Genomic DNA, 27,202 nt, shown 5'->3' with positions numbered 1-27,202 from the left:
ACCATTTCAACTCCCTCAACTCCGATGCATGCTATCCCAAAACCGACACTTCTATGACCAGAATTCCGGCTAATCCGCGGTTTAATACAGGCCTGCTATGTATCGCAATAGCTCTGAATACACACGCTAGCAGTGATGTAACCTCCGACAATGATGTTTTATTCTGTACAAGGTTTCAGAACTGGCCCTGTGTACCAGGTTCGCGGATGAAATGGGTTGCTGCAGGGGCGACATCTGGCGTTTTAAAAAGCTAACTTTCAATGACTTTAACTTGCCATGTTACGGCAAAATTTGTCAATGCCTATATTGTCCCTCAAACATGTTAAAGACCACCGATTTGACCCCCATGCTCTTACCTATAATCCCCCTTGATGAACTGTCAATCCCTCATCAAAAAGTGAATTCGACCCGCTTTTATGAAGCAATTTTTTCATTAAATAAAAGAATATGTCTTTATAATCAATATGACTTGTATTTCCTTGTACCGAGACCTGACAAAGTCCAGAACTCTGAGGTGATTTTGTTATTTGTTGTTTTGTTTGGAAACAGGATGCTGTATGGTTTTGCAGCAATGATTCTGAGGATGTAAAACTAGAAATGCCTACATTGGGGAATGAAGGTTTGTGTTTTGGGAGCATGTTAACTTGTCCCGTCATAAAACAGCAGCCACTATGTTCCACTTGAATAACAATGTGACTGCCTGGTGATGGGGTAACTTGATTTTCAGTATTTTTTTCTCTTCAGTAAGTCGCTTTCGAGTCCACTACTTTCCGCCAGCATGTTACTGGTTCAGCATGCTCAAGCTCCAAATTCTGAAATTATTCAGAAGTGGCTCTACATGACTCCATTTATCCATGCGTTGACCGAGCCTCCAGACCATCGGCAAGAGTATCGGGATATGCACCAGACTGCTGGCTGGTGGGGTGTGCGCTTATTCGATCAAATGCAGGACAAATTCAAAAACGCCATGGATGCTGAGGGCAGATTGTAAGTTGTTTGCTTTTTAGTTAAAACTGACAGGTCAACTTGGATCTTCTGCTGAATTTAGCCATTACACCCAGCTGCACAACCAAGCAAGGCCATTCTCAGCAGGGGCGGTAAGGTGCACTTGTGAAAACTTCAGAGATGCAAGCCTAAATCAGGATATATTTCCGGAAGGCAATGACCGAACACAACTTAATCACCAGCCTCTTGACTGTATCACCAAGGGAGTCATCTAATATGGTTGACATGTGCCAAAATATCAATCTCAGTATTAATCTCTGTTACGAACTCGAAGGCGAGTTCCGTGGGTTGTCGCGTTGTGCACTAGATCAATACAGTGTATAAAGGAATTGAACGAGGTTTTGAAAGGAAATATAATATACAAGTTTAATTCACAAAATAACATATAAACAGGTATTGTAAATGACTTTAACTGAGTAGCGGTGCGTGTCGACATAAGTTCTCGCGATGGGAGCAGACGTTATGGTTTCAATTGTTTCACTAAGTTCGAATTGCATTACCTCAGCACGCATACAGACTTGACGCCTCGTGATTCCTCGAATCATTCATACAGGTTGTATCTTACGTTCGTTTCTCTCCGTGCTCTTCTCTTGACCCAGCGATTCGTCCCTGTTAGCACAGCTTCCGTTCGGCCTCCTCATGGAGCTTTTGTTCGGCTTTCTCACGTCGCGGCACCCCTGCCTTCAGCTTGCTTGGACTCAACATTCGGACTTCAGGACTCCGCCTTCATTCTGCCTACTTTCAAAGTCTTGTGCGGCCTTCTCGGTGTTATTTATCAGTCTGCCCCTATGCTCCCTGCGCGTGGTATGTACTACCCGACACGTAACACAAATTAAAGTTCACGTAACACAAAGTCCGTAGAATAGAATTGTAGAATAGTCAATAGAGTTTGGATTATAACAATCTCATTGAAATAATTAAGTTACTGCATCAAAATCATCAAACCAAAGGCAGAGAAAGACGGTGCTTTCCGTTGTACACTAGGGGTAATGGCTATATTCAGCAGAAGGTCTAAATGTACATCACAAAAATTCCCAAGTGCTTTGCCTCGACCTTACTCAGGATAATTTATTTAACCTGTCAGCTTTAACCCCTTCGGTCACCTTGGTCACAACTATGTACATCACAGTATGGTGTACTGTACTGAAATGCTGTAATTAAGCAGCATTCAGCCACATGGTCCACAATCGTGAATCCAAGGCTTTCTATCAGTATAGGTGAGACATCTGGTAGCAGATTGTGCTTGATACTTGGACTGGCACCTCCTGAAGCTGGTGTCACACTTTCTTTTCACACTTACAATACAGAAAGGAGCCCAGCGTAAATTGCCTGTCATCATTTTTCGTGGCGTCTTTACATTATATGGGATATTGGTCCAAGTAGTCAGTTTGCTTTGTAGTCTCTGTTTGCAGTATGAACTGCCCATAGTAAATTTGTGCACGACGTTGCAAACTTTCTATTTTCTTGATTTAAGGCAACTTGATTTCTTGGTGAAGAAGTTGAGTCCTCTGTTTGACTTTGACCCACTATTACCAAGGACCCTAATGACTACAGTCAGCTGGCGGCATCTCCTTCAGGCAACTTCCATGCCTGACTTTCCACCAGATTGCTGCATAGCTGTATGCTATTACTACATAAGAACAAAGGATTATATATACTTGCAGGATCGGGAGGTAATTTTAGTTCTAGTAAAAATTTATCCATGTTCTTGTCATTAACATAGCAAATACCTGTGCTCTGCACGGAGCTGCGAATAACTATAGGCCCTACACCCACCATAGATAGAGTGATAGAGATGGAAGTTACAGTATTTCTTTGAAGACAGCATTCCATGTTATGTTTTTTCCCTGTTGTTGGCCTTGAGTGTTGTTGCTGTCTAATTTGACAAAATGTAAAACTATCCTGGCTTGGGAAAAGGCAACGTACAGGTGGCCATGAGAAAAAACATAACAGGGGCTGGCAGGTAAATGCCGAGTTTATCAAATGTTTGTCCCAGTGCCTCGTTAATTGTCATAGAGTAAGCAATCAATATTGGGAAGTTAAGGGTGAAGGGGAGTTTGGCGTCAGATAGGGCTAGTTTAATTCGGGGTATCAATCTGGAAGTGCGTCGTTCACCTCACTGGTATGGACTGTGCTTCCCTTGTACCCGTGCTCCACGGGGATTTGCGAAGAGCTATATAGGCTGTACACTAATCAGTCGGTGTGTCATGGCCTGTGGTTACAGTCACAGTATTTCTTTGAAAACAGCATTCAGAGTTATTTTTTACCCCTCTTGTTGGCCTCGGTTGTTTTTGGTGTCTACTTTGACGAACATTTTAGGAATATCCTGGCTTGGGAAAAGGCAACATACAGTTGGCCACGTGCAAAGAAAAACAGTGTATAAGATGTTTGTCCCCGCGCCTTGTGAAGGTACTCAAAAGCCTCGAAAAACGAAAAGCCTCAAAAACACTTGTGTATTTTCTAGTGTACATGGATGTATTCTGCAAAATACATGGTGTATATTGTAGCACTGTATTAGAAAAGTCATACGCTATTTCAAATTTTTGGCCCGAATGAGGCCTTCCTCAGGCACTAACACGTACCATGGCCTCAGTCTTTTTGTATCGGGTTTATAGTGCCTGAGGAAAGCCCGAAATTTTAAAAAGTGTATGACTTTTCTAGTATAGTGTTTATTAAGAATGCATTTAGAGAGATTTATAGTGAGAGGGTGTCAAAATCTCCCTGAGCTCAACACGCCTAGAACACTCGTGCTTTCTGCCCTGTATTGTGAGGCATAACATTAGATCGTATGCCCTAGGTCTCACTCCACAGTTTCATTAAATTCATCAGACGGGATGTCAAACCAGTGCCTGGTGCGACACACATGAGGAAACCAGCCCTGTAAAAATTATCTCCTAACCATCCCCCACCAGCTAATGGAAAATGCCTTAGATGCCGGGGGGGGGGGGGATGGATATTTGATGAGGGGAGAGTTTCTGAGGAATAGTTTATTGACTTTAGCTCTCAGCTTATCTGAGCCAGGTAACCTCCTGCTGAGTTGCCCGACCAAAGGCTGAGGTCATCATATGTTGTTACATAACCGATCTTGCTATCACATCCTGGATGCTTTGTAGTTGACCAAATTACTTCTAATTTTGCCTCATCACAGTAAATTAGTCATGATCACATGATGATTCTGGCCTGAGTGTTATCACTGGTTACGCTGGCCATTAGGTAGATAAGGTAAATATGCCGATCATCACTGTGTGTAGTATCAGCGGGGTGCTTGAAGTTGGAGGGCGACTAAATATTTTACAGGGCTGGTTTCCTCATGCACAAGGCATTAACCAGATGCATGCAGAGACCAAACTGCTGGCACCAGATACCCAAACCTTCACATTTTTATGACGGCAGAGTCCTTAGAAAGCTTTCTAAGGCACTTTCAGTGCATTTAATTAGTTTTATTACCAGTAGGTGGTGCCATCTTTGATACACCCCAAATCCTGCTAGGTGGCCAAGAATCGGGCCGAAAATATCTAGAGTTCTGTCATGTTCGCACCCCATATACTCTGAGGGAAAAATCCCTGGTCAAAACGGCGCAAAGTGACCATTGAATCAGGAATACCCCAAAATTCACGTGTCATTTTGTAATCATTGCGCCCAATGCATTATGGTTGATAAGAGGTGAATCTCTGTTGCTCTACCTCACTAAAGCAGTTTTGCATAATAAACTAACTCAATTGGTGCACATATCATGGCCAATTCAAAGGAACACACCGTTTTTATACAAACTATACGTTAGGGGATGGACACTTTTACCGGATTTTGGAACTGTGGAGTGAGACCATACCTATTGGATCAAATCATGGATCAAATCATGAATAGACAGATGTTATCAATACCCAACACCCAACATGAACATGAAAGTCATGTACCTTTACTTTACAAGGTAGTGTACCTTTTCTTTTGTTGTGTGATATAAAGACCACAGGACTTATCTGACAGGTCCCGTGGGTCCCGGGCTAAGATATCGGCTTGTGGTATTCGACTCGATGACTCGACGACGCGATGGCTCGATGACGCGATCGTTGCTATGGATTTTGCTAAAATACGGAATCCCATGATCCTGGTCTCCGGGCTACCGCTGCAACAGCAGAGGTTTTAGCTCGGCCTTCCCATACCCAGCTACGGTATGTAGAAGGATGTGCCCCCCCCCCCCCCCCAGCCATGGCCACTGAAGATTGGTCCCCGCGATTGATTTTGATATTTAAAGGACTCGCGGAAGTTTCATAGCATGCAAAATGACCGGAGATTTAATTGACAAACAAGCTTCTAGTGGCCAATGTCAGATGTCATGTGGTAGTCTGTCAACAATCGGAATTTCGCATATGTGCAGTTTTTTAGACTCAGTCACTCAGTCCCTCTTCCGCCCCTTGACATCTGCCCCCCCCCCCCCCAATACATCAGCCCCTATACATGCTTTCCGAAATTGGTGGCTTGCATTGGAACTAACTTTTTCCCCCTTGTCCGTCATTAAAGGCATCCAAGTGTGTTGGTCAACCATGACTATCTCCTTTGTCCCTCCACCACAGGCCTAGTTTCCCCTTATGACATCACTATTTCGGACACTCAGCGCCCCATTTCTGGAAAGGTGTATAGGACATTTAATATTGCCGTGCTGAACGGATATCCAGAGCCAACCTTGTCTCCAGGAACTCGCGTGTCATTTTAACATTGGAATTTCTGCTCGTAAAGAACCTGGGTAGGAGGTTGATCTGAACCAGCTATATTTAGGTGTATTCAGCTGTATTGACGGTAAGCTTGCATAGCAACATGGCGCATGGTTTTATCAAAAATGCGAACTTGTAGGAAACGAAAAATGGTCGGATTAGATACGGTGAAAACAGCTGGAAAGGGGTTGGTAATGATCGGTTCTTTTTTATTTTCCTCCACTTATGATTCTATGTATAAATTACAGTCCAGGCAGTGATATTCTTTACAAAGATTCCAACTTGATCGCGTCATCGAGTCATCGCGTCGTCGAGTCATCGAGTCGAATACCACAAGCCAAGATATCTCTATAGTTCAAGGTGTGGGATAATCGGAGAGCAAAAAACGATAAGCCAATCTCATGGAATCAAAGTGTGATCATGAAGTAAACTTATTTTAAAAACATGATCCTCATGCAGGCATTCAAGTATTTTAGGCATTCCGGACCATTGTACATGGAGCAACTTCTCCACATAAAAGGAAGTTAAGCGTGGGTGTCTACAAGACCTAAGACCCCCCCAGACTCTCTGAACAGACTCTTTTAAAGCACAGCTGAAAACCAAATTATTCAGAATGCCAGTGGCTGGGATAGGAAGGCTCTGAGCTAAGACTGAGTTGCCAAAGAATTGTGCGATATATGAAAAAACTCACTATTATCAATATTGTAAGATCAGAGAAACCTGTTACTTTAAAGTAAACAATTTTTGGAGACATTGATAGAATATAATGTAGTTTGGCTCACCTTAGGAGAGTTTATACAATACCGCAGTGTCCGACGTCCAGTGTCATCTGTCTGCTTTAACTGGGGCATGTTTCTTAACTGCGGTGACCATTGATCTCACATTGGGTTTATGTACAGTACCCTATAGTCTGGTGATGCAGGGACCAACGTTCGGTTCAATCTGATTCACAGCTTGGCCACAGTCCAGGGGACCAAATCGTGCTTAACTACTTGCCCAATTGCTACCAATAGATATACGTATATGTAATGGGTACATCTAACCACCATATGATATTATACATCACATGGCTTTTTGACTTGGCCTACTTTTTGAGGTCACAGGCTAAGTTAACTGGCATAAAATTCCCTTGTTTCCTAATTAACCAGCTTAAATTCTTAACCACCAAATATCTCTATGGTGAGCACAATTGCCCTTGGCCTTTTTCTTGGTTTTTTTTTTTTGGTTTCAGGAGAAAGTTATTACAGAGGTCATTTATAGTACAGTAGTGAACATGTTTATTATGCAGGTTATTGAACAGTGCTGTCGGGCAGTGGTTGAAAAGATCAAGGCACTCCAGGCGACACCAGATGTAGTAAGGTAAGTTTTCATAATCATCGAATGAAAATGGGACTCAAGTGCGATGTCCATGGTATCACTCCGAATTTAGTTTTGGTTACTTCTGTGTGTTAGGTAAGTAAGAGTTGCTGCACCAGATTAGTCATGTTAGTACATAGCACTCCATAGTCATAGGGAATTGTTTCCTTAATCCTTCAAATTCCAATTCTAGTCAAATTCCTGTTGACGCTGAATGGATTTGGTGGACTTAGCAGACTCTGCCGGTAGGTGATAAAGTATGGAATTAGTGAAACCTTGGAAACACTGATAAACCTTGGAAACACTCCTTAAAATGCATAAAAACATAAATAATGCCAGATGGTAAGATGGACAATATGTCATCATATCCACTAAATTTTGAGGTAAATTAACTGGCGTGTAACTCTGTGGTGCACGCACAAAATCAAGGCATGCAAATTAACCTTTCCCAGGCCAGGCTACCTCGGCAAACAGGAAGGCATGATAAGCTGCTCTGCAATGTGGGGAATCGATTATCCAGTGTAATGAATATTTTTACCCCAGAAAATACCGGATGAATATGGCTTACATTCAGTAAACAAATCATCATACCTAGTACTTGTATTTGGTACCCATACACAGATTACATAAGCTCTGTACCGCTTTTACATATGGTATCTATTTTGCAATGTTGTTCTTCCGAGAAAAAAAGTAGTATCCACTTTAATATTTGAATTAACTGTCTTTTAGTTTCGGTTTCCTTTTTTAACAGAAGTTGTTTTGAAAAGAGAACCAGAGATGCAGAATACCTTCTTAGCCTGTCCATGAGCCTGGTGAACCTGTTGATTAGTGAAACTCACTCTCAAGGATGTAGGTGGCATAAAGTACGGACCCTAGTAACAGATGCAGTGGGAGTTCTGGCGGCTAGCATGAGCTATTGTAACTATTTAAGCACGTTCATGGATGAACACAATCATGCAGCTGTGTTATCGTGGTTACAGGAGAAACTTAGATGGGCTCAAGAAAGCATCTTGTGTTGGCTTCATCGAATCTTGCCTGTAAGGATGAAAGAAAGAACACACTTCTCCCTTGCCGATGGTCTGGAACCAGAGGTAAAGTTTTATTCATATATTTGTGTTTAGTCATGAGAAGAGTGCGAGACTCATGAATAGTGTTGTGTGAACCTGTCATCATCCTGCTTTGGTAGTGATATACTGTAGACAGGGCACTTGTTATCTACTTACACTTCATATATTCCCAAGCTACATGATATTCTCCTGTGCCTTTTGTAATGCTCACTGGAGAATATTGTTGATTTTTCTGGTTCATTTTCTTGAGAACACATGCCTGTGACCCAGAAAATCATAGCTTAGTGATTCACAAAACAATCAAAATTATATGTTTTTTAAAAGTTTTATATCAATCTCAGTAGTTACAAGTATTAAAATACTGTTCCCTAGTACTAGTGTATCTGCTTTCAGAAGTCACTTGTGCAGATGAGGTCCAATTTACCTTCCAAAGTAACCATTCTCATTGCTGACAAATCTTGCTGATTGTAGTGCTTCTTTTCAGATTTTCTCAAAACTTCTTTATGTTGAATATGGTTTTGGTGGTCTCGATCAGTTCTGGATTCAAGGCTTGATTGACAAATTGTCTTACAGGATCCAACAAGTAAGTATAGAATGACCAAGTTTCTTCCCCCAAGCTTTAAGAAGTGCCTAAATCATTTTCAATGTAGGGTCAATCCTTAAATGGTTCTAAATCATGTATCAAGGTCAAGGTATCTTGAAGTATCAAGTTCACCGGTCACTTCAACATCTATGGTCCAAGGCACGCTGCGCCCTAGCTTCTGCCTCCATATCACAGAGATGTCTGCCAGTTACAAGCAGGGTAAAATTTAGCGCAAGTATTTGTCCCCCAGTTTGAGAAAAATGTGTTTTTTATACATATTTGGGACAAAAACAATATGCCCCCCAGGTCCAAAACGTTAGATACGGCCCTGCCAAGATATTATGCATTCCATTGGATCTCTGACCATTGGTACAAGATGTGAAGCCTCTCCAAGCAATACCGGCAGGAGTTGTGGTAGTGTCGATGGGCAAAAAAAATGAACCGAGCTGAAAGATATGTCTGCTGTGTGTAAAAATTCCTCATCTTTCCTTAAAATAGAAATGTGACATTTGGAAAGTCTTTGAATTCGATATTTAATAAGATGCATAATATATTGAACCTTTTACTTACATGGTATCATTTTCTTTGGCATTTGGGCCCAGAGATTAAACTTTCATGTCCAAACTTAATTACACTTGTTCTGGATGGTGACCAGAAATAGATAAAGCAGTAGTGATGATGTGATTAAGCTCAAAATGTACCATTCAATTTCAAAAGATTTTAAAGGTGAGAAAGAACGATATTGTTGAAAAATCTTATACTTCCTAGCATTTCATAAGTTTCTGCGATAATGGTCAAGCTGAAAACAGCCAGTTGTAATGGCTATAGAAGCAAAGTGAAAATATTTCTGCTTCGATGTACTTCGACAAAGTCATTGCAAGTGCAGCAGATCAGATTCTTTCAAACTTTTTGGAAATATATTTGTGGTATGCAAGAAATAGAGGTGCCCATAAATGCTCATAATGAACAAGGAAACCAAAGAAATGCATATTTCATAATAAAAACCTGACTTCACTAGAGGTTCTTGCCTAAGAACATAAAAGATTTTATGACCAAAAGAAGATAACCATATTTTTTATTCTGTTTTTGAGGATATCTGAAAATTCATCTCATTTCAGTTCAAAAATATAGAATTCGGACACGTATCCGAATTCAGATACCATATCAGAATTCGGATATTCTGATACTTTGGGCCAGATTTTCACTAATATATCCGTCCATTGGGGGGAGGAAACAAATATAGGACAGCAGTTTATGTTTGCATGATTTAGTAAAAAATGTGCACAACACTGTCAAACCGGCTTTTGAAAATTCTCCTGAGCGTTAGCTTGTAAGCAGCAATCACATCCAGCTGATGTACATTTCCCTGTGCATCATAGGTGTCCATTATTTTGGACTGAAGAATTCGGTACTTTCTAAAATGGTGCAAATGATGTGGTCCAAAATCTGGGGTCAGTTTCAGAAATGGAAGCCAAGAAAAGCTCTAAAATCTGTCTTCACAAAGGTGGTCTTGGTGGGTAGTGGGCGTGTCCTTCAGTTAAGCCCTTTCCTAAGATTTAGGGGTATCCGGATTTTGATATGGGGTATCTGAATTCTGATATGTGTAACTGAATTCCAATACGTATCCAAATTCTAACATTTCTCGAACTGATTTGAATGAAAGGAAAGCAAGAATTTGGCAAAACTAAAAGTCCGACCACAAAAATGCAAATCAGTGTGCCGCCAGCTTTGTTCCGGTCAGGAAAGAGAAACAAATATGATGGTGCACTGACTTGAAATTTTATGGTCAGATTTTTAGATTCACCAACTTTTTAACTTACCTTCATTCAAAAGAGTTTAAATTCATTTAAATCATATAAAACTTCCGACTCTACGTCGAGCTTACGGTCAAACCATGCAGTCGGAGTAGGTTGAGAATTATCCTTTGCCTCGTTCCATTCCAGCCTTTAAAAAGACGGGGAAGGACCAAGATTTGTATACATCAAAATAAAGGAGCACTCTGTCAACCTCTATTCCCTGGAGTCAATGTGCTCCCCACTTCCAGTGGTCCTCGTATTAACCCCTGGACACACCTAAAAAATAAAAGCTCAGTGATCAGTTAATGACAATTTACATAAATTTCAATGAAGTCACTCGCTATATCACATGTCATTTTATCTGTAACATATGATGATGAACACATGAAATTATAATTTTGCTTCTGGTAATGATATGAAAAGCAATCCAAGCCTCCTCGCTCTTGAGCTTTGGTTATCATTACTGTGTTATTTTCCCAATTCGGCAAATAAACAACAATTTGCTTTAAAATATTTCATATTACATTATCTAGAATATTAATGACTAATAGTTACCATTTGCCTTGTTTGCTGCATGATTATTGTGAATTGACTGCAACAAAGACTTGTCATCAGGATTAAATGACAGCCACTTGGATTTGTTTATATGGTGGTACTATTTTAAGCAGGTGGCAAAATATTATATTGAAATTAGTGACAAAGAATTTATTTTTGTATGTTCGTGTCAGGTATCTTCATTTATGTCTACTGTAAGACGCGTTCTCAATTTAAAACTTATTTGGTCGGCAACAAAATGTTCTTGTCATGTAGAAACATTTGGTGACATATAACGGCCAAATAGATGGGTCAGTGGTCACACATACTTCGTCACCTCCAGATTCTGACCTCGACGTGGCATATGACAGACTGTTGAGTTAACAGGGTCTATGGTGCAGCCATTTTGTATTGCCAGTCAAGTAGTCCCTGGATGTAGAGGTTGGCCTCGTCTTTACTTCTTATAATTGGTGCTAGAAGGCGGGCAGTATTACCTCGACTACATTGCCAATTGTTACCTGAAACAAGGTTGTTAAAATTATAATGATAACATGCCCAAGCACATGGGGCAGTATGTGGACACTTGCAGTGTGCTCGATCACCCGCCAAACTATGATACGTTATGGGTTATACATAATATTGTTTATTATTGCTCGTCGAGGCACGGAGTCATTGTGTCGTGGTTAGGAAATGACATTCATTTCATGCACAAAAGGTCTTAAAAAGGTTTTAGAGCAGAAAACGCCAGCATTGCTGGGGGCAATCAATGCAGTCTCTTTGTATTTACTCAGGTAACGATAAAAATCTGAACCCAGAAAATGATCCAAATATTAGTCTTAGTTCCACCTATCAAAATCCCCGGGTTTTTCGACACTCGTGTCTTCGCCGTTTGTAAGAAAAAACCCGACGAGCACTTTCACCTATAAAATCAGCATAAGATATTGTACGTCGATCCGGCGACTGGTGCCGCTGCAGTTAGTACCTCTCCTGTGTTTTGTAAATGTTGGAGGTTAGAAAATGTGTATCACGCATGTGCCGTAGGGACAGCAATTACAGGAATCAATCGCGCCTTCTGTCGCCGTGCTAAGGAACTACAGATTGCCGTGTTTCTTGCGCTTCCATCTATTAGAAAACCCCGTGTCAAACCTGTGTTTAAATTAGTCCCATCGAGCTCGATGGGGCTAACAGACACGGGGTTTGCACACATGGGTCTATTGAAGCACGGCAATTCAAAGGTGGAAGCGCCAAAAACATGGGGATTTACTAGGTGGAAGCACAACTACTATCTACGCAAAGTACATGTAAATGCATATCTGGGAAAAGCATTCGCGAACAGAGATCCCCTTACGTAACAATCATAAGTGTTTTAGTTAGTTTTTTTATCAAAACACAAAACCCAAAGTAGAATCCTAATTGATTTGGCCATCGTATTAGAATAGATTGGTGCTGCATTTCAAAAAGAACATGATTTTGGGGTGAAATTCATGCAGTGTGGGAATCCATGATTTTGCGGTACAAATAAATTTGATGAGGTCCTTTTTCTTGGAGATGATAGGTCACCAGAGAAGAACTGTGCGATTGTTTTTTGTATGTGTATGGTCAACGATTTCCTGAATGTCAAAAGGCGAATTGCATGTATGTGCAATATTGAAAAAATACACCAATTGCCTTGAGTGAACATCTTAACAATAATCCTCGTCAAAGGCTGCATGTAGATTTTAATCAACATGGCAAAATAATCATGGTAAAATACATTTTCAGCGATGTGCACACTCGCCTTGGAAAAGCTTAATGACATAGCATCATTCTTTTTCTACAATATCAATTGTCCAATTTCAGAATACTGGACTGGAGGATATTCAAATGATATTTAATGAACCAAATAGTTGATCATCAAAAAAGGCCTATTTGCGAATATATAATCCCTGCGTCAATTCCAGTGACCAAATAATTACCAATATAGGGGACAACATTCTGCTGGAGACCAATGATGATAAATCAAATCAATGATAATAGTCAATGTAACCAAAACTATTTTCAGGCCTTTACCTTATTCATAATTTCTCGCCTAACCCATTTCAACATAATTACTGAGTGACTGCAAGGCCAATAACTAAGGAATCACCACCCTTCATTTTTGGGCTGCTTTGCAATATTTACAATGGCATATACAATTACTTCAGCTGAAACCAAAGAGTGTGTTCCAAATTACGTAAGGGCGGTTTCAAGATCCGTAACATTCACTTTCACCAGTCTTTCAATAAGGCTCTGCTTTCAACAAGTAACTTAGACCCGAACTCATTCGGATAATCTTGCCAAATAATATAGGCTGGGTAAGGTGGCCGTAACAATGTATTCACATTCATTAGCGAACTGTAGTGCCAATTTGATCGCGCTGAATATTGACTCCAACAGTGTGGAGATGCCAATGAATTTAAAACTTCATCTCAGAATTTTCCTTCACCATTTTACTTTTCTCAACATTATGTCATCCTGCTTGCTCGAGCGTGACCTCGATGAAGTCATTGATGTTTTCTCTTAAAAGTTGACACAAAGTTTGCTCAACATGCCTTTCATTTCCTACACTTTATGCAACATTAACGACAGGATTTATCCTAACCCATCAGTTAATGTGTGTTAAAATGTGTTAGGTCATAGTCACCGAAATACGTTCTTGCATGGGTGGCTAATCAATATTGGAGGTTATTCGGCACTTGACGAGGAGGCGTGTTGGAGGTGCGGTTTGAAACTTTTCAATGACATTGATTGATTGAATGAGTCAGTGTCGCCACATTGTCGGGGCAAGTTGAACTAATGAGGAAATAAATATCTTTTGAAAAGCGAAGAACCAATTAGATATGACTGTTTGCTTTACAATTATCTGCAGAAAATACCCCTATTACGTAATTATTGGCGAGACGTTAATAGCCGCACTTACACCACCTGAAAATGGACCACCAATCTTGGTTCGGGAACCAATGCCGCACCATCGAAAATCCACCAAGCGCTTACACCAGCGCTGCAGCTAGTTATAAAATCCGGCTACAGATGGCGCGCAAACAATAAATTGCATGCGCAGAAAGCACCATTTCGAAAGCGCCGCCTGGAGCCGAACCATCTAACTAGCTAATTGCCGAGCCATTTGCGCGTACACCACGACAAAGCCGAGCTTTTAACAAGCCGGGCGAATTTGGACCATCAAGCTTGGTGGGACAAATTCGCTCGGCAATTTGTATCGGCAATGGATTGCCGAACCAATTTGTCGCGGCAATGTGGTGGTGTAAGTGCAATTGGTCCACCAATATTTCGTGGTGTAAGCGCAGCTTATGTATATTCCTTATGCCCATAGATCACAGGGCAAGTGGCATTTCTCTGTTCCAGTTTGTCAATCGCGACCTTTAAACATGACATCATTCATAATCTGGCCAATTGGTCACTTAGGGGAGGAAATCAAATGTTCTAGTTTAAGTTTATTTACTTTGTTATCCTCTAACCTGAGTGCTTGAAGCTCTGCTTCCAGGAGACATAGAAAGAAAGATTCTATTTTCTATTCGCTCTCATGATTTTAGATTTTAAGTTATGATCATAATATTTTTTTAGTACTCCAAGATAACAACATTTTACATAAATCTGTATAGTTTCATGAACTTCTGAATCACACTGATGTGTTGGTCGCAATGCCGATTAGCGACTAAGTGTATTTAAGTTGACTGTAGATATTGGCAGTCTCGTGATTTCTAGAATGTTGTTTTATCATGTTTATAAAAGTTCTATAACTTACTTGGCTTTGATTGGTTGGTATAAAGAGTTGAATGTCACAAGACTCTCCAAGTTACTAGTCTTTATGTTCTCCGACTTTGGACTTCAATTTTCAAGAACTCTACGGGTGAAACTTTTGCCCAAAGTTCAGAGCCTTCAAGCGTTCCAAACTGATCAAGCGTAGCCATCTCGTCAAGTTTGTCGTAGCCATGCAAACCCTCATTCAGATGATTTCTGAGGAGATAGATCATCAGTTGACAAAGACCGTGTTACGAGAGGCTTTACAGTCAAGAATACACAGTTTGGTAGAAGTCGAGCTTCATCTCGCTTTCTTGCTCCAGATTATTAAGCGGAATCAGCATCAGGACACTTGATGTTACTGAAGAGAATGGCACAGCAACGCATACCTATTCTGATGTGATATGTTCAGTACGTTTTTTATTGCCTATCCGATACAAACAATGAAAAAAAGTTATCAATAACTACTTCAATTTTTCTGAAGATATGCTCTCATGATATTTGATACACATTGTTATCATTTGATGCAGGTCAGCCCTCGAGACCGTGCGGAAATGTTCTGTTGTGGCCTGATAGATTTCAGCAAGTACCACAAGCTGATAGAGACACGTTTCAGTGGCGCAGTATTCGATATCTTGGTACGTAGGATGATTCTTTCAGGTCATGGTAGAGTAATCTGTTCAGCTTAAGTTACCTCTTTGTGTGATGCTGGCATGATGGATGTTTGAAATAAATCATTCGTTGTTAAATGTCTATTTTGAAGATCCATATTTTGTCAGCGCCATGACATATGCAATTATACCATTTCTGACGACGAATGCAGACATGTCGAAAAGTGTTGTGTTCAAATTATAGATTTGCAAATAACGGCAAGCATTCTGTTGTTCACTGAATGATGAACATTGTTCTATTGAAAGAGTTTGCTTTTTTGACAGAATGAGGTGGACCTCCTTCGCATTGGTTATGACAGTTCATCCGAGAAGTTCCGATATCTTGTGTCAAGAAAATTTAGGGACGCTTGGAGAAAGGAAGTGGGGAATTCGGACAACAGAGATAGGATCCTCCTGCATCTGCTAAGCTGGCCAGCATCACCTGGATATCTTGAGATCTATCAAAATGGTAAGTTTAAGTAATTGTGCTTTGTTTCTTTTAACGGCCAGACAACACACCTCAAATATCAAATAAGGATGCAGAACCCTAAATCGCGCTTACACTGACAACACTCTCCAATCACAATTCCCTTGCTGTAAGTGAGGATAAACTTATCTAGATTCGAATGTGAATCATTGAACCTTAAAAAGGGGAACCATGAATAATAGGTTGTAATTCAATTTACGAAACTCTATCTGATCAACTTGACAATACTTAAAGCCTTTACCGTGAGAGCTTGTCACCAACCTTACCTGTAATCTTCACCATAATATCTCAAGATGTCACTAACGTCTTTGTTCAGTCCTTTGCTATGTCATGGCGTCGTTGCAGCATAATGACGACAGAATTTCCTTGATGATATGACTATTTCGTGCTGCCTTAGTTGATAATGAATCTTTACTAATACAAGCTACCAGTACATAGTTTTATTAGATATACATGTGTATGATAACCTACAAACTGAGTGTTACAGTACCCATACATTACATGGCCTGAGTGATGTTACCGTGGCATAGTTATCATTGTTTGAAAATACTTGATACATTTTGTTTGGTGGTGGTGGTGCTGGTTGAGATGGTGGCGTCATGCCTACTCCATACTAGTACCTTGCTAAATCTGGCATAGGAAGCACTAGCAAATTACCCATTAAGCCTGATATCAGACCAATTAAACGTTTATATGCAAGCAACAGCACAGATCGAGCGTCTAGGTGTCCTGAGGTCCAGCGCATGGTTGTAAAAGGGATGTGTAACTCATGGCCCATTATTGGAGCCCCATTATTTGACGTAGCCATCTTAAATATCCCCTGGAGAAAGTGGTCTTCCCTGTTGTTAGTGATAAATTAAACTGTGATTCAATAGAGACTGTTGACATTCAGCTCTGACAAAGATTGCATGGTAAAATCCGTTGACCCCTGAACACTCTATCCTGGGAATTAAAAAAATGTTACACCTGAACCTTCAAAAGATTGATCATAGTATGTTACTTTGCACAATGCTTTGAGACCAGTGATAAGTCCTTTTTCGAGAAAGGCCTGCACACATTTGGCATGTCAGCTACCCACTCCCGGTATTGAACCAAAGGCGCACAAAGAGACAGACCAGGTCACCTTCATTGAATAAATCAAGGGCAAGCTCCGGCTGACCTTACACAACACTGTACTTATTCTCTTCATCCAGGCATAACAACTGTTTGATGCAACTGAATCAGTTTGTCTCTTTCTATCTTCTCTCCAGAATGATCCTTATCACTGGCCCCAGGTCAGGGCTTACTCTCTCCAAATACATTCTGGACTAAAATAGAATATGCTAATTACTAATCCCTACCATGGTCTGTGCATGCACTACCCATGCTGGAAAGCTAATACTGGCAGAGAGAATATGCGTGAATATTCTGTCTGCCTTGGAGAATGAGGTCACCAAAACCCGGCGACACTGGTAGAGTCATCTTGCGCCCCGATTATCGGTTACAGCTCTTCAGTCAGCGTGCTCTCATGAAAGTGGACGTTTTCCTAAAATATCCGAAAACCATCGAGATAGTCAACTTATGACACCCTCAAGGACACTCTTGGATATGATCCACACGTACTAGGCCAAATGCTGCAAACATTTAACGCATTTCCGATGCCCCACTTTGAAACCTAATTCACCACAACATCCATTATAGTAAAATGTTTATCATCTCATCCAGATGAACACCGATGCACTAGTATTAAGTGCTATATATAAAAAAAAGTGAGAAGTTTTAAAGACCTACCCTAGCCCTCTTAGCAGCTGTTAACTGTTTCATGCCCTGACCTCAGTAGGAGGGAGCAAAATGTTGAAGCCCTGGCATCGTCCCTGAGAGTAGCTGACAGATGCCGTGGGTGTTTGAGCCAATCTTGTGTGTTTCATTTGGAGTGATAGGAGGAGGTTGCCTTTCAATGCTTTGCGTCACTTCTTGGCATTAGGGCACTTAAATAGCAGTCTTTAATTTGAAAAGCAACTACATGTTACACAATAAAGCAATTCAGATTCTTTAGAATTATTCCTCAGGGCAAGTAAGTTAACTTTAATTATCAACTCTGCCTTTGTTATAGGTAGGGCTAATGCAATTTTGGAGGATGAATGCAAGCAAAATATGGCAATAGCTGCATCAGTGATTACAGATCTTCATGAACGATTATGGTCACATGATATTAGTGTCGAAGAGTTTGAGCTGATAATGAAAAACAAGGAATCGTTCATCGCCCTCAGTAGAGTCTTAATCATTGGAAGGAAGCAGACACTTAATGAGAAAACTGTGAGAGATGAGGTGATTGCCTTTCTCGACATGCGGCAATATGAGCTAGAATACTACAGGGAGACGTGTCAAAAACTGCAGCTTCTCATTGATGCTTGCTGTTCCTTCCCCTGTGGTAAGTAATTGTATGTTTTTGACAATCTTTGTACAAAATTCCAGCTGATAGCATACTACATGTTCACTTGTAAAGTTAGCTTGTAATATGTGAATTGTGCCCCTCCATATTCTATGATATTTAAAATTCGGATGCTTCAAGTTTTTCAGAGGAGACAATAGCTTTAACATGTTTAAGTTGCTCTCCATGCTGTCGATCACAATCAATTAGTTGAGAGTGGTTATTGAAGGGCTTATGCCTTGGATCAAAGATAGATAGTTAGTACAATGTAGATAGATAGTAATCTTTTCTTGCTGGAATGTATCAATACATACCAATAGCATACTGTATAATTTTTTTCAGTGAATGTTGGTCCGCTGGGACAGATAGTGCAACGTGATGTGCAAAATGCTAAGATCAGAGAGCTGGTTACACCGATACCTCATCAACATTATTATAAGAAAGGACGTCCTTTGCCTGAAATCATAGCGTTTGCCATCCATCCAGCAATAATTGGCATTCTGGATGATGTCGGATTTGTCAAGTTGAGCCTCATCTTGAAAAACATCTGGAATAGACTTGGACATCTTCAAACAAGACGGGTCGATTCGGGAGCCATTGAAACTTTAGATCTCGAGGCAGTCGTTGAAGACATCTGGGCCCCTGCCTGGAAAGAGTGGCATCGAGTTATTCTGAGTCTGAAAGTTGGCAATGCCACTTTACAAGACATTGATAAATACTTCAGTGTCTTTGAAGCCAGGATTCCCAGCATTGCGGAGGAATTAAGAGCCATGAAAAACTTCGGTGACAATGATTTGGATGTTGGTGTAGTGCTTGGAAAAATAGAGGTGTACTACCAGCTCGAACACTATGCTGATGGAGCCAGAGCAATTTTACAAGTGAAGGATATATTTGGCTTGGCAGGAGACTTCAAGACTCTTGAAATGCTTGCAAATGTGGTGAGTGACGAAGGAACTATTTTCATCATACATTTCTAAAACATGGAGAGCTTTGTCTCTAAAGCACCCACTTAACATATTACTTAAAGGTTTTCATTTGTGATGAGAGGTGCCAAATATCTATGATTTGTGTCAAAGGTCTGTGGAGATGTACCAATCAAATAGAATTAAATAAGTGAATCCAAAAGAATCTGTAATTTTTCTCACTCTAAGCGTATGCTGCAAATTTTTCCCAGTATGTTTTCAATTAGGGAGTAAGAGACCAACAATATCATTAAGGGCAATTAGTTAGGTTGTTAACAAGTTTTTTGTAAAAACAAAGTGAAGTTGATTATTCAAATTCTCCTAGTTTATAGTGACGACTAAGAAAGTAACTGTGGCATTTACTTCTTCTCAGCACAAACTACTTCTTTTTTTTTGAAATCTTAACTTAAAATACCTCTTTCGATTCCAGGAAAGAAGCAAAAACCAATCCCTTAACCTCATGGACAGGACAATACTCAAAACAGGACAGTTATATAAAGATATATCACCGGAACAGATAAGATGTCTGCAAGTGATTGGTGAATGCAATGAGCTGATCAAATGGCTCAAAAAGGAGATTGGAGGTGATTCTTATTTTCATGTAACAGAATATGTGATCTTAGGAAACTTTCCGGGAAGGCACATTAAAGATAAATATGCATTTCGGTGACCTGCTGTCCATGATTACCATTGGCATTTAATTTCTGACTTGTGTGTTAATCTATGGTGGCGGCACGGGAGGGGGGGATGAAATTCAATGAAAATGGAATGGAAGATAGACTAAGGCATAGTAGAATCACTCCAGTGACCATCTGAAAATACACCGATGCTTATCATTATGGGTGAGTCTGGTCAGAATTCTGCTGTTTGTCTGTTCATGATTAACCACTAAGAAAATGCGATTGATGCCAAACTTTGGTCTCTCTGGGGTTTTTCAGAGGAGAGGTGGTTTTGGGAAAAACATAGTTATTGCTGGATTTATCTGTATTATTTCTGATTTTCAGGCACCAAGGACCTAAAAGTTTTTGTTGACCTGGCAAGCATCAGTGCAGGAGAGGGAGATTACAACATGGATCGTGTCCACGTGCTCCATTCAGTCATCACCGGCTATGCGCCTCTCATCTGTGACCTGCCTGAGGATGCAGATGCGGAGACATTCCTTAGCCATTGTGAGATGGTCTGGGGAGCTTTGAAATCTGATCCGAAGTTGCCCAAGAAATTGGTAAGAACACACTGCTACAAAGAGCTGTGTTTTGTTGGACTGCAGCGAGAATACTCCCATTCCCTTCAATCAATTCCTTTGAATAAATGGATATCTGAATACCAGAGACTACTCTGTTTTAGAACTGGTTGCTTTGTTAACTTTCAAACATTTTTTTCCACTTTAGAAAAGCACTCAGGGTCTCATGGACTGGTTGAAATTCGTGAAAGACTCCCATGGTTCTGTAGAGGTCAGTTCTCTGAGTGAAGCTGATGCCATCAACGCAAGAGGAATTTACAAAGTTGGAAATCTTAAGAAAGGGCACAAGGTTAGATTTTGGATATATTTTTATGATCCATGCAAAGACGTCATATTCAAATGGTGTAGCCAAAATAAAATGTATCGGGTTGATATGATTTCCCTCTGCTTACAATGCTTGTTATACTCCCTTTAAGTGGGCAGTATATTTTTTTGAATTGAAATGATGTAAAAAGTCTGGTGATCAAGATGAGTCACCAAATGACCATTAGAACATTTTTAGGTCTACCAGTCCTCATGTTTCTTTTGAACGAATCTGGATTTCTGTTTCCAGAAAATGGAGGATGTGATAGAGCTGATTGTTCCAACTGAGAAGGAAGGTGAAGTGTCAAAAAGATACAGCTTTGAACAACTGACTGACCTTCAGAGCAAATTGATGTTGGTGTCAACAGCGAAGAGGGGAGCTGAGGATGACAGCTCCAAACATGCCGTTGACAGATTCACAGAGGTAATTTTCTGGCAATAGGCAAATAAAGAATGTTGGTTGGTAATATAAACTTATATTTACATTATATTCTGGTGTTTCAGAAGTGAATCCTGAAAGACAATGTTGATAAAATCATGTCCTCAGAAAATGCAAGACCTTTTTTTCATTTAACAAAATTAACATGATCCAGATATGTTTTGTTGTAGATCTTTGAGGGCGTGACTACTCTTGCAAAAACGTATGTGAAGATATGCTTTGCCGGCAACGTACTGTTCCACGACTGGGTCTCAACGATTGTCTGTGATCCCAAGAGAAACGTGAAACTGAAAGTGAACATTCAACTCGAAGAAGGCATTTTGACGGACAGTCGTGAGGGTGATGTTATTGGAAAGATTCATCACTTGGAAAAGTTCATGGCGGATTGTCTGAATGAATGGCGGGCCCACCTAAGCGAACAACGCTCGACATTCCCTCAGCTGAACCACTTTACTACAGCACAGATTGTCACATTGCGTGGTGATTTCGCCAAAGTCAGGAATAAGGAACAACTCGATGTGACGACCTATGATATGCTTCATAATATCAAATGTCACCTTACACATGAAGACCTCATTGCAGCCGTTGACGATGCTGAGAATTTCTTCAGGGTGCATACAGCTCCGATTCAAAAAGAGACCCCTGTCAATGAATCAGGAGAGGATGCTGAGGTTGTACCTGATGTCCGAGAAGTTCTAGAGAAGTTAACTGATGGAGGTGTCTCGGAAAAGCTAGCCCGTCTTGCTGTCAAGGAATGTGGCTTGAATGTGGATGATTGTAAGTACATTATTCTTTACTCAAAGACCTTTTCTGACTATGTTTATCAAAGCAGCGCCATGATTTTTTTCTTTTTAAGGTTTTGAACTTATCTCAAACAAGTTTTACCAGTGAAAGATGGATCTTGAAGACATCTTTATCTTAAGAAGTACTAATGCATTTCATGGCAAAATGATTTCAATATACATTTTAAGATAAAAAATGTAAACGTCATGTGTGATGTGCATTGTATACTGTGCTTTATATACAGACGAAACGTTAGATTTTATGATGTGCTTTTGATACTTTTTGCATAGTCCTCATTTCAAGTTGGGTATTAGAGTCAAATTCCATAGGCTATACAACAGTAATGAAGTTCTGATGCATTAACCTAGCTAATAATTGTTCTACATGGAAAGGATCGACGCATGTAGAGCTAACTTGGGTTAAATCAGAGTCAACATCGGAAAAGCGTGATAATTCAGTCAGATTTTGAAAAATATTTTTTGCACAATTTGTTGATTGAAACGACTTATGTAGAATAGGAGTTGACTGAGAAGCCGACAGCTGGGTAATATTGCCCTTATTAATGCCCATCGTCCATTAAAGAAATATATATTGATAACGTAAAGCGCATCCATCCTAGGAATTGAGACCATGTATCAGAAATTCAATTTTTTTCTATTCAAATGCTAGTGTGTGACCATTAGAGTTACAATTGCCAAGCAAATAACTTACTATATCGGGCTACTAATTGAACGGCTGTAAAAATTAGGCTTCACTCTTTGCCAAGGCGGATGATTGGGTGGTGCTTATTGGTAATAAGTCAGTTTGAATACTATATTTGCTTTAACCAGGTACACTGTGGTGTTTTGAAAACGAAGACAAAGACGATGACGATGATGATCAAAGTGAGTCCTCAGAGAGCGATGATACAGCAGATGACCTTAACGCAATGCAGCCAACAATGAGTGATGTAACCTCTAAACTACTTAACCAGCTGGATAAATCAAAATTGTAAGAATCGTGTCCTTTTTGGCCCACCGTAAGGGTGTCTATACAACACAGCAGTGTCCGTCGTCGTTGACGTCTGTATCGTGTTTCAGTGGCAGTTTCTCAACCGCTAAAGTTGTGAACTTGAAACTTTGTACACAGAACCCCTCAGGATTTCAGTCCGATCTGATTATTGACTTGGCCACCAGGGGCCAAAACTAAAAAATAGCATCGCAAAGCAAGCATTACCCCTCAGCCTATTAAGGTTGAAGGTGAGATAATGGTGAAGTTGGCTTAGTGGAGTGGCTAGTTTGCATATGGAAATTAAAAATGTGGAAACCTATTTTGAGGATGTGAGCGTGGAATTTCGAATCGCGCTGATTTTCGAAAGGAACCTTCCTCTTACAAAACTGCATTAGGCCTACACCCACTAAAAATTGATTCCATCCTCCAAGCCGTTCTCCTCGAAATTGACGGAATTGAGAATCAGAACGGGCAGGTTTTCGAAAGGAACCTTTCTCTAGTCACCCCCAACGTACATACCAAAAATGAATTTGATCAGACGAACGGTTCTCCTCGAAATCGACGGAAACCGATTTAAGCATGCCGCCCTAGTGGCCATATTGATAATCAGAACAAGCCTGTTTTCAAAAGGAACCTCGCTCTAGTCACCCTCAACGTACATACCAAAAATGAATTCAATCGGACGAACGGTTCTCCTATGGAAATTAAAATTGTGGAAACCTATTTTGAGGATGTGAGCGTGGCGGCCATATTGAATTTCGAATCGCGCTGATTTTCGAAAGGAACCTTCCCCTTACAAAAATGCATAAGGCCTACACCCACTAAAAATTGATTCCATCCTCCAAACCGTTCGCCTCGAAATTGACGGAAACCGATGTCAGGCACGTTGCCCTGGTGACCATAATGAGAATCAGAACGAGCAGGTTTTCGAAAGGAACTTTCCTCTAGTCACCCCCAACGTACATACCAAAAATGAATTTGATCGGACGAATGGTTCTCCTCGAAATTGACAGAAACCGATTTCAAACACGCCGCCCTGGTGACCATATTGATAATCGAAACGAGCAAGTTTTCGAAAGGAACCTTCCTCTAGTCACCCCCCAACATACATACCAAAAATAAATTTAATTGGACGAACGGATCTCCTCGAAATTGACGGAAACTGATTTCAAGCACGCCGCCCTGGTGACCATATTGAGAATCAGAACGAGCCGATTTTCGAAAGGAACCTTCCTCTAGTCACCCCAAACGTACATACCAAAAATAAATTTGGGTTCTCCTCGAAATGGACGGAAACCAATTTCAAACACGCCGACCTGGTGGCCATATTGATAATCGGAACAAACCCGTTTTCAAAGGAACCTTCCTCTAGTCACCCCCAATGTACATACCAAAAATTGAATTGATTGTCAAAGCCGTTCTCCTAGAAATCCACAGAAACCAAGTAGCAGACACCCGCCCGCCCGCCCGGACGGACGGCGCACGTGACGACAATACCCCATATCTTGCTAATTAGCGACTTGTTTTCAATGAAGTTTTTATGGTAGGTACTCCTAGCAAAGATATATCATATATCATACAGGTTTTTGATTTGATCTAATTTTCAAGGTCACAGAGGTCAAATGGTGTAAATTTGCCATTTGGGCTATGGCACGTTTCTTAACTGCTATCGCTATGAATTTGAAATTTGGTACACATGACTCCCTATGTCATGTAACCTTTGATACTGAATGAGGTCCGATCTGATTATTGACTTGGCCACCAGGGGGCCAGAAGTCGAAACCTGAAAAGATAGATATCTCTCTTATGAGTGACTAGTTTTCGATAAAATGTTGATGGTAGGTTCTCCTAGCAAGGATACATCACATATCATACGGTTTTGATTTGTCAAAATTTTCAAGGTCACATAGGTTGAATGGCATAAATTGGCCGTTTCAGTGTAACTATGGCACGTTTCGTAACCGCAAAAGCTATGAACTTGAAATTTGGTACACGTGACTACCTACATCATGTAACCTCGTACAGCGAATTTCGATCCGATCTGATTCTCGACTTGGCCAATAGGAGGCCAAAACTAAAAAAGGTAAAAAGTGCAATATCTCGCTTATTTAGTGACTTGTTTTGATGATATTTGTATGGTAGTTACTCCAAGCAATGATACATCACATGTCTACCGACTTTGGTTTGACCTATATACTATACTTGTAGCATGGTTCTTAAGCAGGATGAATTCCTTAAACCACCAAATATCTATACGGTGAGCACAATGGCCCTTGGCCATTTCATTTTATGTTAAATTTATTTGTTTTTCATCAGTTTGATGATGAAAGCGCAAAGAATTCAGAATGAAGACCGCATTAGCTTTTTGATCAAAGAACACCTAAGAAGAAGGTACAACCAACTACATGTGCCTTTGTTGGAAAATGTCAGTAAATGTCTCTATTAAAGCATTTGGTGTTCATGAAACGCTCCTGGTGAATATCTCCCTGGATAATTTTATTTCTTAATCAAAATGTTAATGGTTTCGAACTTTAGAATTTGTGCTTTTTGGCTCACCATAGGAGAGTCTACACAATACCGCAGTGTCCAGCGTCTGTCGTTGTCTGTAGTTTGTATCCTGTTTCAAAACAGTGTCACGTTTCTTAACTGCTAAAGCTATGAACTTGAAACTGTTAGCCCAGTACCCCCCAGGTCCGGTGACCTCACTGAATTTTTGTCTGATCTGATTTGACTTACTTTTCAAGGTCACAGGGGTCAGATGGCGTCAATTGGCAGTTAGAGTGTACGAATGACACGTTTCTTTACTGCTAAAGCTATGAACTTGATACTTGGTACACATGGGGCAGCGGTAGCGCAGTGGAAGAGAGTCGGCCTCATGATCAGGAGGTCGTGGGTTCGACTCCCGGCCGAGTCACTGCTTAGTTCCCCTACTGGTCGAATTCAAGTGAGCACCTTCTGGTTGCTCCTTGAAACCCCTGATTGATTTCTGTGGAGACCAGGGTATTAAGCGCTTGAGCAGTCTTTACTGATTAGCGCTATATAAATATAAACATTACATTACATGACCCTCTGACACTAAATTACGGTTTAATCTAATTCTTGACTTTGCCTCTTTGGGAGCCGAAACTGAAAAGTGCAATGTCTCACTAGGTCAAATGGCATTAATTGGTTGTTAGGCTTTGACTATGTCACGCTTCTTGCAATGACTGTTGATCTCGCATTTGGTACACATGAACGGTTTTCCACCAGGGGGCCTAATCTGAAAACCATCTTATTGCTTAACTACTTGCTGTATTGCCACAAATATGATATCATGGGTACATCTCACCACCATGTCACATAGGTTTTTGATTTTAGCTACTTTTCTAGGTCACAGATGTTAAATAGCATATATACTATAGCCCTTGTCTACTAAATATCTATATGGAGAGCACAATGGCCCCTAGCATTTTCAGTTAAAGGCGTAGCTCGATGAGCTATTATGGTACACTTTATTCAGGGAAAAAAAGGTGCGTTGGACCTTGTGCGCCCGGCCATTTTAGTGTTCACTGTTTTAGAACACATGGAAATATGCTCTAGTTTATAGAAAAAACGATCGATGGCACTTGCAATACGGGCACTAATTTTAGTGAGGGATTTATTGAGTACCTGGTGATACCGGGTATGCACATTAACATTTTATTATACCCAGTACTACCGGGTAGACGCAATGAAAGGGTAAATCCATATCATTTATGGTCGTTTCAAGTGAAAAATAATATACAACATTACTTGACATTTTCATTTTGCTTACACTTTAGGGGACTGTGTGATCAGTTGAGGGACCTGTGGCATGGATTCCTTGAGAATGTCTCGACAAGTGTGAAGGACTACCTCAGTGTGAAGCACCTTGGCATGATATTAGATGCACTTGCTGACAGAGGTAAGGTAGACTTGGTTGTCAGAAGCAGTCGACCTAGAAATCTATAACATAACTGCAATTATCATTTTTAGAGATGGAGTGACCTGAGAAACTCTCTTCATTATGATCCTGCTATACATATGAATAGATAGGCAACTCCACAGGTTATTACAATGATTGCCCGTCCTGACCAGTTAGTTTGGGTGATGG

The 27,202-nt window shown here is 40.4% G+C and overlaps 1 protein-coding gene across 3 annotated transcripts in view; it reads left to right on the top strand.

Moving 5' to 3' along the window:
* The first annotated feature begins 912 nt into the window (after positions 1 to 912).
* The window catches only part of LOC135492752 (E3 ubiquitin-protein ligase RNF213-like), a 113,289-nt gene continuing 86,999 nt past the window's right edge, over positions 913 to 27,202 (top strand). For all 3 annotated transcript variants that reach the window (XM_064779387.1, XM_064779388.1, XM_064779386.1), the window contains exons 1-16: positions 913 to 987; positions 2,480 to 2,678; positions 7,003 to 7,073; positions 7,822 to 8,161; positions 8,622 to 8,720; positions 15,358 to 15,465; positions 15,763 to 15,946; positions 18,057 to 18,374; positions 18,717 to 19,312; positions 19,767 to 19,920; positions 20,341 to 20,558; positions 20,725 to 20,865; positions 21,130 to 21,303; positions 21,489 to 22,095; positions 22,932 to 23,091; positions 26,892 to 27,013. In XM_064779387.1, coding sequence (XP_064635457.1) covers positions 944 to 987; positions 2,480 to 2,678; positions 7,003 to 7,073; positions 7,822 to 8,161; positions 8,622 to 8,720; positions 15,358 to 15,465; positions 15,763 to 15,946; positions 18,057 to 18,374; positions 18,717 to 19,312; positions 19,767 to 19,920; positions 20,341 to 20,558; positions 20,725 to 20,865; positions 21,130 to 21,303; positions 21,489 to 22,095; positions 22,932 to 23,091; positions 26,892 to 27,013 — 3,535 coding nt within the window. In that variant the 5' untranslated portion in view covers positions 913 to 943. The remainder of the gene's footprint in view (positions 988 to 2,479; positions 2,679 to 7,002; positions 7,074 to 7,821; positions 8,162 to 8,621; positions 8,721 to 15,357; positions 15,466 to 15,762; positions 15,947 to 18,056; positions 18,375 to 18,716; positions 19,313 to 19,766; positions 19,921 to 20,340; positions 20,559 to 20,724; positions 20,866 to 21,129; positions 21,304 to 21,488; positions 22,096 to 22,931; positions 23,092 to 26,891; positions 27,014 to 27,202) is intronic.

The sequence above is a fragment of the Lineus longissimus genome, chromosome 8, assembly GCF_910592395.1.
Source record: "Lineus longissimus chromosome 8, tnLinLong1.2, whole genome shotgun sequence".
In the NCBI taxonomy this organism is placed as follows: domain Eukaryota; kingdom Metazoa; phylum Nemertea; class Pilidiophora; order Heteronemertea; family Lineidae; genus Lineus; species Lineus longissimus.
Note: the sequence above shows the minus strand (reverse complement) of the source record. Positions and strands in the feature narration are given on the sequence as shown.